The 15,661-nt window shown below is 30.5% G+C and overlaps 1 protein-coding gene across 9 annotated transcripts; it reads left to right on the top strand.

Annotated features, from left to right (window-relative positions):
- Window positions 1-4,248: 4,248 nt before the first annotated feature.
- On the top strand, window positions 4,249-13,311 carry LOC105834636. Of its 9 annotated transcripts, none has more exons than XM_028190367.2 (6): window positions 4,250-4,378; window positions 6,551-6,686; window positions 8,909-9,421; window positions 10,483-10,762; window positions 10,994-11,620; window positions 11,711-13,311. In XM_028190367.2, exons 3-6 carry the CDS (start codon window positions 9,247-9,249, stop codon window positions 12,633-12,635), a joined length of 2,007 nt encoding a protein of 668 aa, XP_028046168.1. In that variant the 5' UTR covers window positions 4,250-4,378; window positions 6,551-6,686; window positions 8,909-9,246; the 3' UTR covers window positions 12,636-13,311. The 9 variants fall into 9 exon arrangements, with proteins under 9 accessions (XP_036138484.1, XP_028046168.1, XP_012532728.1 ...); XM_012677274.3 differs by having other exon boundaries at window positions 6,510-6,686; XM_036282590.1 differs by having other exon boundaries at window positions 4,250-4,445.
- The last annotated feature ends 2,350 nt before the right edge of the window (window positions 13,312-15,661 follow it).

The following is a 15,661-nucleotide window of genomic DNA, read 5'->3' as shown; positions in this document are numbered from 1 at the left end:
GAAAATAAAATTTGAAAATATAAGGTGCTAATTTCGCGTGGCACCTCATTAATGAAAATTAAACATTTTAACAGCAGTTCTACTTGCACCTGCAATAGTTCTAAAGTTCCTAATAGATTTTAGCAATAGTTCTATACATTAAATATATTTAAACAATTTTTTAAATTGGCTGCTGGCACCACATCACAAGAATAAAGTACCACTCATTGGCGAGTTCCAGCCAACTTTATGGCATTCTCTAACAGTTCTGCAATAGTTTCAAAGCTCTTTGCAGGTTTCGTCGACAATTCCGGTCTTTAAGCATTTTTAAACAATTTTTTAATTTGATCCTGGCACCGCGCTATAAGATATGAATACTACGTTATGTATGGTATTTAAACTGAAGCCAATTTTATGGTATCTGATATGTATGTGTTAGTAATGTAATTAACATCTTTTAATTTTAGAGTTGGGTTAGTTGATCTATTTTTTAAACTAAGTTAATGAAAGTTAATTGATCATGTAATTATAATTCTATTATGTTAAAAGTTACGTAAATAAATACTAATTTTATTAAATTTACGTTAAGATTAATTTGGTTCTAGTTAAAGTAAAAGTTAATTTTGAGAAACTTTTTTTATATTAAATTAAAAAGCCATATGATTTATTTAAGTTAAATTACCAACATAATTACAGTATTGATCGTCAAATATATTTAATATTAATATAATATTTTATTTGTAAATTAACTTACAATATTAATTATAAAAAAAATATTTTATGCAGAAATGTATTTTTATTTTATAATTTTTTCTTTTGCCCAGATAAAATTAAACTAAAAAAAATGTTGATATGTTAAAGTATATATTTCAAAAATATCTAGTTAATGTTAAAAATTAAATCAGTTAAAATTAGCTAAATTAAATTAAAGTTTATTAACTTTTTAACTTTATCATTAACTTTTTAATTAGTATTACCAAACGCTGCTTACATTTTTCGAATAAAATTGTGTTTAAAAAATTATTTATGTATGTTGTATTAATTTTATTTTAATATTATATATTATATATTATATATTATGTAGATAATAAATGTTTTGGATTAAAATATATACATTATACGTTTTTATTCATTATTATATGTGTATATATAACAACATATCGTCATCGAGTGAACTATTGAAAAATGCTATGTAGTCGTCTGGAATTCGCTATAAAATGATAGTTTACTCTTGTAGTGCGGGGCCGGCGGTCTAATAAAACAATTGTTTAAAAATGCCTAAAAACCGAAACTGTCGACGAAACCTACAAAAAGCTTTGGAACTATTGCAGAACTGTTAGAAAATGCCATAAAGTTGGCTGGAACTCGCCACAGAGTGGCACTTTACTCTTGTGAAGCGGTGCCAGAAACCAAATTAAAAAATTGTTTAAATATATTTAATGTACAGAACTATTGCTAAAATTTATCAGGAACTCTAGAACTATTTGGGGTGCAAGTAGAACTGTTAAAATGTTCAATTTTCATTAATAAGGTGCCAAAGGAAATAATGAGGGAAATTAGCACCTCATTTTTTTTAATTTCATTTTTTTTAACTAAATCAACTGAACTATTTCTGAAAATTATCAAGAATTCTAGAAATATTTGGAGTGCAAGTAGAACTGTCATGAAAAGTTGCGGTGCAGAAAGTTGCGGTGCCAACTTCATAGTGACAGTTTAATTCGTGTGTCGTAGTGATTTCGGCCATTTAAAATTATGTGCACACGTTTAAACAATAGAACTCTGTTAAAAAAAAATAGAAAAACACAGAACTATACGAGAACTGTCAAGAATTGTCGCCAGATATGTCAAAACGGTCCAGCACAATTTAATTAATGTGTCGTGCTGATTTCGGGCATTTAAAATTATGTGCACACGTTTAAACAATAGAACTGTGTTAAAAAAAAAATAGAAAAACACAGATCTATACGAGAACTGTCGAGAATTGTCGCCAGATATGTCAAAACTACCCAGCATGACAGTTTAATTCGTGTGTCGTGCTGTTTTCGCGCATTTAAAATTATGTGCACAATATAAACGATAGAACTCTGTTAAAGAAAAATAGAAAAACACAGATCTATACGAGAACTGTCGAGAGTTGTCGCCAGATATGTCCAAACTATCCAGCACGACACAAAATGCACAGTAAAATAATTAAGTGTATATAACGTTTTAAAGAAAACGAATCTATCGATTATATGACGATCGATTTTGTAGCACAATTTAACAAACGTGAATTCTGTACCAATAAGTTATATTGTAAACATGTCAAGAAAGATTGGGTTCATTATAAATCATTGTATCCACGACGTCGATTCGTATAAAAACTATGAAGACTAGCAACGAGATATTTACGCGGAGCGACTTTTATCCATATTTTAAACAAACGTCTTAATTCATTACCGAGTTCGCTGATAAAAATCCTGATTTTTTAAATTGCTGCAACTTAAAATTTGTAGACGCTAATGAATAAAAACACTAAAACGCTGGCGACTTTGTCAGCAACGTGTAAATACTAGCAAATTTTGTCGATAAAAAATTTATTTTGAAAGAACGATAAGCTGGCGATAAAAAACGCCAGCGACAAGCATCCAAAGTCGCTCCGTATAAATAATGCTTTATATACTGTGAAATTCCAATAAGATGTACAAATTATCGATAAAAGAATATTTTGCTGATTCTAACCGTAAATAGTGCCTAATAGTAGATCATTCGAATATTTAAAAATACAAAAACTATATAGTTTATTTTGTTCAGTGACACGTAAAAAATTTCTGAATTTTGACATATCATGTACCTCTATATACGCAGTCCGATGTTGGTCGATAACATTTGGTAGGTGTGCTGGTGTTAATCCCAAATAATTCCGCAACTGTACTGTCTGACTTCGCTGATGATTGTTGATAACTGTCCACACAATGTATTTCGTACAGCGTGCCGCATCAGGTACGTACTTTCACAAGTAAGCTTGAACTCTAGAACTCTAGAAATCTATGATTCAAATTCTTCAGTTTTCAAAATTTGCAGTGGAAATTGAACATTTTTGTTACAATAATAGATTAAATATTTGATAAATGCTAAACATAAAGATGAGATTGCCTATTTAATCTGCAGCGGATTTTGGTGCTGAATAATAATTATTCTGTAAATTTAATATCTCTAGAACATACCTATACAACACTAAGGACCGGTTGTTTCAACTGCTCGATAAACTTAACTTAATCAGATAAGCCCGCGTCTATCTTCATTTTTTTCTTAAATACATAAAAACAGACACATATTTATCTGATAGGTAAGTTTACCAAGAAGTTGGAACAACCAGTCATAACTCGATTATCAATTGGCAGAAAAAATCTAAAGTCGACTTCAAAGTTAGACTAGATGTCGATTTATAAATTTGCTGAAATTAGATTCAGTATCCCCACAAATATTGTTACGATGTAACAGCTCCATCCGTCATATTTGTTTAAGAAATGGTAAAAGTATTGTAAAATATATATCTTTTATTTTTGGCAATAAAAACTATTATATTATATACTTTCTGAAAAAAAATGTCTGAATTTATAAAGGCAATAAAACAAAAGTCAGACACAAGGAGACATTTCGAGCTTTAAAATACCTAAAAAATCTACAAATTTTAAAAAGTAATTTAAAATATTTAATAATATTTAAAATAGTACATATGTAACAAGGGTGTAAAGTCTTTTGTATGCCTTTACGATATGCAACATGATATTTTGTGAGTTGCACACCATATTTTTGATTACCATCTTTTAGTCGTATGGACAAGACTATAAGACGACTAGTAATGATGCATCTGTCCTTTATTAGTCAACTTTTCTTTCACTAAAAGTCTTTATAAAAATATTATCATCTTTTAGACTTGATATTATCTAAGCAATTATCAACGTAATAGAAAATTTTGTTTAATTTTCAAATGTTTGATAATATTTTGACATGTAATACATCCTTATAATACTTATATCTCAACGACATATATTCTGTGGAATCAATATCATTTTTATGTAGACAAACATTATTGATAAAACAATTCTTAAATGACTAATAAATTACATAAATTAAAAAATTAATACTACAATTGTTAGTCACAGTATGGAACTGGAGATTTTGTGGGGATGCGTTCTGGTGAGAAATCGCGCACATTGCGACGTCGCATTGGGGCGGCGCGGCGCAAGAGTAGAGGCATGCTGGTGGTCGTCGTCGTCGACGACTACGACGACGTATGCGCGAATCTCTATCAGTCGGCAACGGAGTTGCCTGAGTAGCACGCGCGCGCGTCGACCCGGCCAGCTCGATTCGATTAAACTTTCGCTGCTTTGCTGCAGCCCTCGCCACGAGCGGGGTAAGACTTCGTGTCGTGACTCGTTCTGCCAAGCTTCATCACCCTCTCGCACGTCAGACGTATCGCGGTACGTGAAATCGGGATAGACGTCGCGATTCACGCTTTCATGCCCCGACGTTGTACCAGGGACACGTCAAACCGTGCCACGATCGACCGCCTCCCATTCGACACGCGGATACGAAAGGATTAAAGGGAAACTCGCGAGACTATTTCTCGCAATCATTTTATGCGTGCGAATGGTGAGATGTACGTGTACCAATCGCGTTCCAAGATTATTGTCATCCTTGTGCTAAAAACGCATCCTTGTGCAAATCTTTTGAGTACACGTTGATTTAAAAGTTCCCGACTTTCCGAGATATCAATCTCGTGAATTGTCATCTAGTTTTCTGTGTCAAGGTTTTTCACACTTAAAACACAAAAATTCTCGAGTTTATTGTTTTTCACACTTAAAACACAAAAATTATCAAAAAATTGATCATAAATAAAAATACAAATTATTCTTGCTTATTTCTAAAGCTTAATTAAGCAAAATCAAGAATGTTTTAAAGAAAAATTCAATTTATTTAAAATTTGTCCACGATTTAAAAAATACGCTATCCTAACTTCATGCAATCAAAATCATACCACATAATATTATGTTTTAACATATTTCGCTAAAACTTAAATTCTAATAACATCCTTATTTTATTGCAATTCTCTGTAAAAATACTAAAAACGTCAGACTATTTATGTGAGTCTACACGCACATATTGATTTATTGAGACATACTTTCTTTATATTTATGAAGCAATTTGTGTCACATTTTTACATTTTAATACTACTTTTGTCGGCTACTGTAACGGGCAATGTGACCCATCATTCAACATCCGATATTCAATTACACACCTACGCTTCCTACAGAAGTGGTACAAAGGGGGTTTATTTTATCCGCTTTCCGAAGTTATGAATATTGTCATGATATTGCGTATCAGAAGACGTTATCTCCGTTTCAAGGGAGTCAAGGATTTTTTATGGAATATAATCAAACGGAAATGTGTTTATCTTGTCCCACTTTATTCTGTCGTATTAGACAGCCCTGATTCAAATATTAAATCATTTGTTAGATAGCAATAACATTGTTTCAAATATAATGATAAAAATATTGCTGATCACTGTTAATTTACTCTCATCTATTTTATCGATTTTTTTGTCGTTAAATAATGCGCGAGTATAATAGAGTATACATTTCTTGCTCATTCTGTCTGTGTATGTGTGTGTGTGTACACAAATAAGCGGAAGGTGCACGATCAAATTATATCCATATAGATTGATGACAAAAACAAGAATTTGAAACTAGTAGAATATTTTTCTTTAGACAATGAAAAAATGAAAAAGATATAATTCATGCGCATACAATTTCGAATATAATCTATACAGCATAACACCTTTCAGAAAGTTTTCTGAAATATATCTGACAGGAGATACCTTTCAGGTATCTTTTATAAAGCTTTCTGAAAGATGTGTGCTGTATGAAAAATAATAACAAATGTTATTTCATTATTAATCATTAATAATTTAAACTATTTATACTAATTAAATTATATTATAAGTAATTTATACAAATACATGGAGATGTGCTAATTACGATTAAAGTTGGATCTTGATGCCTAATAACATTTTGTATGTAAATTTTTTATTAGTCTTTAATTAAAAATAAATTTTTTAACAAAACATCTGTGTTTTTGCTTATTTAAAATTTATAATTGACAAATAAATATTATAAACAAATATATGTTATAAAATAATTGAGAAATAATTTAAAAATTCTATATTGTTTTATCTCGTCTATTGAAAAATGAAAAGAAATTTTATATAATAATTTTTAAAAATAGTTTAGCTTTAATCAGTTATCTTTTTCTTTTATCTAGATCTTTATTTTAAAATGTTGCCTGTATTTATCTTTTATAATATTATTTTGTACTTATCCTGTACTTGTCTTTATCTTTAACACTTGCAATTGATATTATATTTATTTATTATTTAGAATAGCAATTACTTTATATTATATGTTTATACAATTATTAAGCACATATTCTTCAATAAAAATTAAACAAAAGTTATTAAAAGTGTATGTTTCGAATCACATTCGCAGCTATTACCAGAACATATTAATTAAATACGCTCGGTTACCAGAAACTGAGCAAGATGAGATCTTATCAAGAGTGCATCCGTCAAAATGAAATTGAAACCAGTTTGCAACAAACTTTATATCGCACACAATTACTGGCCTCAAGAGGAGAACATATCCATACAGCATCGAAATTTTTAGGTATTTCAGAAACATTTCAGCTAAAAAGTTAAATATTTGCGTAAAAGTTGTGAAATATGTCTGCAACAGTTTTTGAAACAGTTTCAGAATAACAAAATGTCGCGATTCTTGCACTTGAAATCTTGTTAAAAAATTCCTAAAAGGTTATTGAAAAACTCATTAACTTCTCTAAAATGTTATCAAAAAGAAATTACTGAAATTTTTTTCAAAATATTGTTGACTTTTCTTTTCTGAATATCATAAATTTAAATATTATTTCTAATATATATAATAAAAGAATCTATAATGTATAGGGTAATGATATTTTATTTGTGTAATATTCTATTATTAATAGGGTGTAATAATTAATATAAAAAAATAGTTGGAGCTAAGGTTGCTTCTGCGTCTTGAGTTATTAAATGTGATTGAGTGTACATTACATTAATTACTATATACATATTAATTGAATACACATACGTTTCAACTGATTTCAACCTTGAGAGGATGCTGAAGACGTCTATTTTACTGACAAAAAAACAACAATTCGAAATTCTTTTATTTCTTTTATAGATTTGAAAATCTTTTTTTAAAATGAAAGCATACGTATTAATATTGCATTGATATTACGCGGTAATATCAAAATGGTATAAAAATAAATAATAAATTGATAAAAAAGTGATTTTTAATAATTATTTTTACGTCTAACATTTTCGAAATACTGACGTCATTTTCATGTAATAATAACTTTTTATTCTTGATTAATTATTATGTGGATTTAAATTTATTGTGTATGATAGATTTTAGAAACATTTCTGTTCCATTTTATGCCACGAAATTTTAGAAACATTTCTGTTACATTTTATATAAAATTTTGCAGAATTCTTTTAGAATTGTTGTACATGAAATCTTGGAGGTTGAAAACCTTTTTGAAAACTTTCCGCGACAATCAGTGCTGTATGAGAGTTCATCGCAGTACAAGCGGCATTTATCTAATCAGTTTGATATTTTGCCACTTTAACCCTTAAGTGATGACATAGAAAAAGTCGTCACAGTTGGCGGTGAAATATCTTTCAGATCACTTGCAATTTCTTTAAATTCTTTTAAAATCTATTTATAGATATTATGTTAATTACTTTCATCTAAAATATCTAAATGTTTAGAAATTTAAATAAATAAATAACAAATTATCGCATTAATGTTAATATCTTTAATTTATCATTTTACAAATAAGAACTAAAAAAAGATTGAGTTCAATGTATTCTTTAAATTTTATAAAGTAAAAAATTACTCGAAAATGTTCTTCCCAACAACTGACTAACTTAAATCTTATCGAGTCACTGTGAAGTTTTTATAGAGTAAAAAGCATTTTCTCCTCCAATATTTATGGAGTCATCGTCAAACTTGATCAGAATCAATAATAGTGTGCATCATTACACAAGATTTTATATGTATTTCTTTTTGTTTCCGATATAATATCCGGTCTACAGACTGACATTAATACGTGACTTTAATTCTGAAAAAAATGTCCAAATCTATAAAAGAAATAAAAATCTCGTTGAAATAATTTTCGTAATCACAAATTTGTCAGATTTTTTAAATACAAAACGGCTACAATATGGCGGGCAAACTTTGATACTTTTTAATTAATCATTTTAAAGAGTTATTTCTAAGAATTTAGTGTTTTCGTTAGTTATGACTCTCAAAATAATTGCAAATTTTAATCATACATCGAAAAATAGTTATAAACAAAATTTTGAAACTACTGTCAAAAATAGCAGATTTGTAATCAACGACTCCAAAAATCAAAATTTTAGAAATTAAAAAAACTGTCTTTTAATGTTTTGTAATTCTATTTTTAAAAAATGTCTTTTAATGTCTGGTTAATGTTACAGTATTTACATTATTTTGTCTATTCCCTATATACAACAAAAGAGTAATAGTACACGTATAGTATGTGCGTCGAAAGTGGTCCTTTTCTCACCTGTCAATTCAAGGGCCACACTTCAACGCACAAGTAACAAAAAATATCGTGTGTAACATGTGCGGATGGGCTATTGCTCACTTGTGCGTCAACTTCCCTTATGGACAATAGTAGATTCACCGCATTTATTACACAATATACTATTTCGTTACATGTGCGTCAAAAAATGGTCGCTTTCATGCCCGAGATATTATGAGTGTAAACGTGCTAATGTTTCATTTCTTATGACAAAATGTTGAAAATAACGGATTCTCGATTTCAGAACAAAGTTCATCAATGAGATACTCAATTACATGTTAGCATTTTGGCGAAATGCGACGACTGCTCGATGACTATATTTCCTTGTCAAGCAGAAGACGAAGAAGCTGAAGAAAACAGTGATTCGCGAAAAGACGGATGTCGCCATCAACGATGTCGTACAAAAACAAGGGACATGTTGGGACAAATAAAATTGGCGAACAATTGAGACGTTCTTGACGAGAATAAACCGAAATCGTAAAATATAACAAAATTAACAGAAGGGGGACGATACTTGCGACGACATTATGTGGAATTATTTCTGATTTTCCGTTTCCCCGAAAAAAAACTGATCGCGACAATATGATGTGGAACGCGAAATGGTCACACTTCTCCGAATGTTTCTGTCGACGTTCAAGCCTTGTTCTGGTTCTGCTGCCATGTCTGATCTTTGTCACCAACTACCTCGTTTCCAACGATGAGTACGAATATGACGTCCTACAATATCCGTCCTTCAAATCGTACAACATCGTTGAAGGTGAGTGTTACATTCTCTTGTACAATCGTCATTTAAGTTCTGGCAAATATTTTCACTTAACATTAATACAAGATATATAGGACACTTCGTCGCTTTCGCGAACCTAACGTTGACTAACTTGTCAATTCGTAAGGGCTCTTGATACTCGTGCTAGAAAGGCCGATTTCCCGCTTTTGTTACACAATATATTATTTCTTTCCATACTTTCAAGTATGGAGTTTTAATTTGCCATAAATAAAACACTATTAAATAATTAGTAAAAAAAATACAAAAATAAAAAACAAAAAAAAACAATTCTGCTGTTTTAAAAATGAGTTACCCAAAATGGGATATCGTTTACAATATAAAATATATAGTTCTACATACTAATAATATAAACTTTAAAACAAAATCAATTTCTAGATTTTACTTTGAAAAAATATTTACAATAAAAAAAATTAAATTTATTATTAACATATGACAAGCTTGTTATAAATCAAGTAACTTGAAATTTTGAATCTTTTTTTATTCATATATCTTCTGATTGATCATTTTTCTCAACTTAGAAGAAGATGCCACTTGTTAATCAAAATATTACAAAATGTGAAATCTGCTGTCTAAAAAAAGGTATATAATATCCAATATTGAGAATTTAAATTATCTTGTATTGAAAAGTCAAGAAGATGAATAAACTGCAGTCTTTGATAAAAACTTATTTATGTTATAAATACAACAAAATATGAACATGCAACCGGATTGTTATTAAACATAAATTCAGAATATATCATCAAAAAATTCAAAGTTATTTGACGTATAGAATTGTTTCTAAAAAATGGTCAAAACACAATGTTAGTGGCAGCTAACACCTGCAAAGCTTGGGGCAACCATGTAAATCGTTTCCAAATCGTTTACTATTCCTGTAACTTTTTTAATACGATTAAGCAAAAATTAATATTAGTCTGTTGAGAACTTTTTTCTTCTCGTGTCATGAAGATATTCTCATTCTTTGGATAAAGTGTATGTTATGCTGTGTATGTTACCAAAAGCTTAATAGAATTATATCGTATTACATTTGGTGATAGGTATGGTGGATGGTTACCTCGTATGGAATCCGAAATGTCACATGCTCTCCAAAAAGCCTCTGGATCCGTCCATCACGAAATTTGTGAGAAAGGAAAAATTGGAAAAATGTCCTAATGATCGCGTCCTCTCGCAAATTTTAAGGGAACCTAATGGCAGTGTGTTTCTTTTTCTCGATTCCGCCATAAAGACTTTGCATAGCAACGTCACTTGCTGCTGGTCATCCGTAGTCAGGCCTAAAGTGGATAAGCCTAAAAAGAACAACTATGACTCTATAATAACGTAAGGTTTTTCATCGTCACTGTAAGCACTGAGAGTTTTAGAGTTATTTTAAGATATTCGGGTGGTTTAACAAAATTAATCAGCTCAAAAAAAAATTAAATGACAAAGAATTAGTTTGTCTATTCATTCATGATGTAAAAAATTGTATTTCAAAAAATCAAAGCAAGCTATTTAGCATATACAATTAGAATTTTTCCTTAAAAACACTTTTCTATTCCCTCTTCTCAATAGAGTGAAGCAGTGCGAGAACTTGACGGGACAAGTGATGCTTCCGCGTGAAGTGGAAGTAGCGTACGTATCATGTAAAGCCAAGACAAAGTCGAAGCCTAAAGCGAAAACGAAGAATACAAAGTTTTCGATAAATACGGTATATGAAAACGTTCACGCGATCTTAAATCCAGAGAAAGTACGCGAACGCATAGACAATGGCAGTCAGTCTGGAAACTTTTCAAGAAAGCTGAGTGTGCTTGTCCTCGGCATAGACAGCGTTAGTCGACTAAATTTCTACCGAGCTATGCCGAAAACTGAAAGTTATCTGCGCGAAACTGGTTGGATTTGTTTGAAGGGCTACAACAAGATCGGCGATAACACATTTCCGAATCTAATGGCAATTTTGACCGGTCAAACTCCACAGCAAGCATACTCGCGGTGCAAGCCGACAGTGGCCTACAAACTCGACAACTGCCCCTTTCTTTGGCACAATTTCCGCAACGCCGGCTACGTCACGGCCTACGGCGAAGATGAAACCACCCTCAACACGTTCAACTACCTCAAAGTCGGCTTTGTCGAACCGCCTACAGATTACTACCTAAGACCTTATATGCTGGCCAGCGAAAAACTTCTCAAAATCAAAAAAAGGTAACAAAATTTAACTTCTAGTAATTAGTATCCAAGGAGCAATCTGATCTTTGTGTCAACTAAAAATATTTTTGTTTATACTGTTTGCAGATTTAATATGAAGTACTGTACTGGTCCTGAGTTGAGTTTCGAACGAATCTTTAACTACGCTATAAACTTTGCCCAAACCTTCATTAGCGTGCCATATTTCGGTTTTTTCTGGACGAACACGATCAGCCATGATAACATGAATGGTATTTCATCGATGGATACTCGCGTGTTGAAGAAATTTATGTTTTTGGAACAAGAGGGAATATTGAACGACTCGATGGTAATCTTTCTAAGCGATCATGGCATGCGCTGGGGAGAGTTTCGCAATACCTTTGCCGGTTGGTACGAAGAGAGATTGCCATACATCTACATCTGGTTACCTGAATGGTTTCGTCAAGAAAACCCCGAGACCTATCGAGCCCTTGCGGTGAATCAAAATCGACTTACCTCACCTTTTGATTTGTATGAGATGTTACGCGATGTTCTTATCAGTGGAGGTGGTGATGCTGATCCCAGTTCAGGATGTTCCACCTGTCAATCTCTTTTCACGCCTGTTCCCAGAGAAAGAGGCTGCCAGGATGCGGGTGTGGCTCATCATTGGTGCACTTGCACAGCGTTCAAGTCGATTAACGTTAACGATAAAATTGCCATTGGTGGCGTGCAGAAGTTTCTGGATCATGTTGAGAGTATCGTGAAAAGTTATAAGGACAAGAAAGGTCGACGACTGTGCGCACGACTCAAACTAAAGAAGGTGCACCGAGTGGACCAGGTGATTGAGTTTGGTATGAATAATTCATCTAGCGTCGCGTATTTCTACATGATTCAGACAGTACCCGGCAATGGCAACTTTGAGGTAACCATAAGGTATTTTGGCGACGGTAATTACACTTTATCTGATAGCGAAGTTAGCAGAATCAATCCTTACGCTACGAGTGCCAGGTGTCTGAATCGCGGTATGAAGCAGTACTGTCACTGCATAAAGTAGATGTTACAAAATCACCGAAGTTTCGGCTTTGCGTTATCGCAATTTTGTACTTCATTAATTTTCCGATAAATTGATCGCTGCAAAAAAGAATACATTTTTTTAAGCTAGAAAATTTGTAGTTATTTTAAAGAAAAAGTAAAAGCCCCAAATATACACGGGAAAAAAAATTATTCAGATGTTATTTTAAATAATTTTTCTTGAAATTCATGTAAAAAATCTCGCAACATATTTACATAATGTATCATAGCAAATACTTGTATTACACGTGTCTTTTCCACAACGATCGATTGAACTTAATTACTTTATTAAATATGTACTGTCTTACAATTCCAAATCGATTTTGATTTAACACACAAATGCGTGAGGCATAATTCTATGGATACGCTTTGATACGTATCAAATAAAAAAATTGTTTGCTTCATCTAAAAAAACTAGGGACCTGAGTGTAAATATATTGAACATTCTTTCATTTACTAAAAATGGCTAAGAGATCTTTCTAAAGCCGCAGCTTGACAGTTAAACAATATGCGATAATAATCGGCTCGATATCAATAAATTTCATTGATCTTTTCAAATAAAATAATTGTTAATAACAAAATGAGAAATCAAGACAAGCTAAATGCTAAATATTATGAGTTACAAAAAATATTGCTCATTTGCTACAATAACTAAAAAATACTGAATTTTTTAATTTCAAAAATTTTAAATCATTAAAATTTTGTAATATTATTTTTAAATGTAATTTTGGTATAATAATCTAGGTTTGGAAGTAACGTGTTTGTAACATAATTACATTTTTACTATTTTCTTTCAGTAATAATTTCGTTATTTTTTTGTTTGTAAAGACTAACTTACGGTTGTAAATATACCGATAACATCGTTACATGTTTAGAGTAATAAAAAATTTAGCTGTTACTTTTGTCGTTACTTTAGTTCCTTATTATCTTTATACCTATTCAATAGATTCACACACCTTTTCTGTGATCAAATACATATAATGCAAAAAGTTACAACACTTATTTTTCGATTTCAGAACATAGTCTTGCTTGTCGAGCGGTACACGTAATTGATTGGATTCACAATAACCAACCTTCCTGGGTTGGTTATTGTGAATCCAATCAATTACCTGCATTCCAAACCTTGTAAGAACCTGCATTCCAAAATTCATTGAAAAATAAAGTATGGCAATCTTTTTGTGACTCACTGTATTGTACAGTCGCTGTATGTACAATCACAGTTCAATTGGCGTGCTAGATCAAAGATGCAATTATAAATTTTATTTATTTCTATATTTTTAACCTTTTTTAATATTAAAAATATTTTGTATTTTAAATTTTAGACTGCGCATCATAAATATATACGTAAGAAAGAAAAAATAAGCTTTGAAGCCTATTACACAAAGAAGAAGAAGTAATTAATTAATCCTATTTCCATCACCAACTCTCTTTGGTCATTTTATCTCTATACATTTGCTTGTTTATTTATAATTTTGTAGATTATTTATACACATTTTTAATATGTATAAAATTTAAAATAAAAACCCACATGTTCGTAATTTCCGTGATCTCCGTGTAATTTCAAAGTTACTAATTTTATACTATATCATATCTGTCCATTATCAGATCCTTTAACAGCGTGACATTCAATCTGTTCGCGTTTGTATTTTTTGCACCTAGCAGACTTTGCTTTCTCTCTTCGAACTCTCTAGAATATACATATAATTCTTTTGTTTCAAGTGTAAAAAATTTTTGGAGATTGCAACGGGAATAGAACTATAGAAGATTATAGTGCCATAAATAAGATTATTAGACCTGTAATCTTTGTAAATACAAATCTTTTATATCAAGCAAATATTATTATAATGTGATAACGCTACATGTCATTTTTTATTGAGAAGTGATAAAAATACTGTGAATTATAAATTTTTTCCCGTTTTCCACATAAATTCCACAATTTATACTACTAATAATGCATACTTTCATTTTGGAAAAAAATTTCCAAATTTATAAAAGCAATAAGACATAGTCGTTGGACAAAAATTACTGCATTTTATCGGTAAAACAAATCTATCTTTAGCATCCTCTTAAATTACACTACAAGAAAAATATGATAAAGAAAAATGTAAACAAAGCAGTTCTAGAAAACTACAAACAAATAAAATGATCTAATATTATGATTAATTTAGTTACTGTTGTTTAAACTATGCAATTTGCAAGAGAAAATTGTGAAAATTTAATTTTTACTTTTAAAGATTTTGTTTTTAGCAAATTTTCTAATTAAAAAAAACCATAAATATACGAACTACAAGTTTTTCTTTCTTTAATTATTTATAAGCAGGTCATGTTTTTATCGGTTATTTATATAGTACAATTTAGTTTCTGAGAAATAAAGAGATGCCATTTTAAGAACTTATGTCAATATTGGTACTTTTTCTCTATGCGCAATTTTCACATAATGTTAGACTTATTTAAAGTTAACACATTAAAGTTTATATATTTTTATATAATATTATAAACTCTTATAGTTTTTACAAAATACTATAAGATGTTTTAGGATTAACTAATCACAATTAAAACAGTAAAATACTGTTTAAGTTATACTATTTAAATTTTTCCATATGCCCTAGCCTAGAAGTAAAATCTGCATTGAAACATCGATATGAATACAATACACATATGTAAAGAGATAATATAAATTGACGTGCTGGTGATAAAAGTGGAATTGATTAACTACAGAATAAACAAATTAAATACATTTGTTTAAGCTAAAATTACCTAAAACTTTTACAATAATAAAAACGTTTTTGATAGTTTAAAATAAAATTCTAATAGAGCCGAAAATCTTATAAACATCCCTTCCCTTTATAAAAAGATATACCATATTATGATATTTAAAATGTTATGTACGCGCAATTCTGGATACAATTTTTGACAGTTGATTGATATTTGTATCTACTCTTCATTACTTGCGTAGTTTAACTGTAAAAAAATGTGAGAGAATGAGTATGCGTAGAAAACAAAACCGAA

This window comes from Monomorium pharaonis, chromosome 2 (genome assembly GCF_013373865.1).
Source record: "Monomorium pharaonis isolate MP-MQ-018 chromosome 2, ASM1337386v2, whole genome shotgun sequence".
Classification (NCBI taxonomy): Eukaryota; Metazoa; Arthropoda; class Insecta; order Hymenoptera; family Formicidae; genus Monomorium; species Monomorium pharaonis.
This window is presented reverse-complemented; position numbering and strand designations above follow the sequence as displayed.

Coding starts and splice junctions, on each gene's coding strand:
- LOC105834636 (XM_036282591.1), top strand. CDS start 9,247: ATGATGTGGAACGCGAAATGGTCACACTTCTCCGAATGTTTCTGTCGA. Junction 10,763..10,993: donor AACTATGACTCTATAATAAC/GTAAGGTTTTTC, acceptor TCTTCTCAATAG/AGTGAAGCAGTGCGAGAACT. Junction 11,621..11,710: donor CTTCTCAAAATCAAAAAAAG/GTAACAAAATTT, acceptor TACTGTTTGCAG/ATTTAATATGAAGTACTGTA.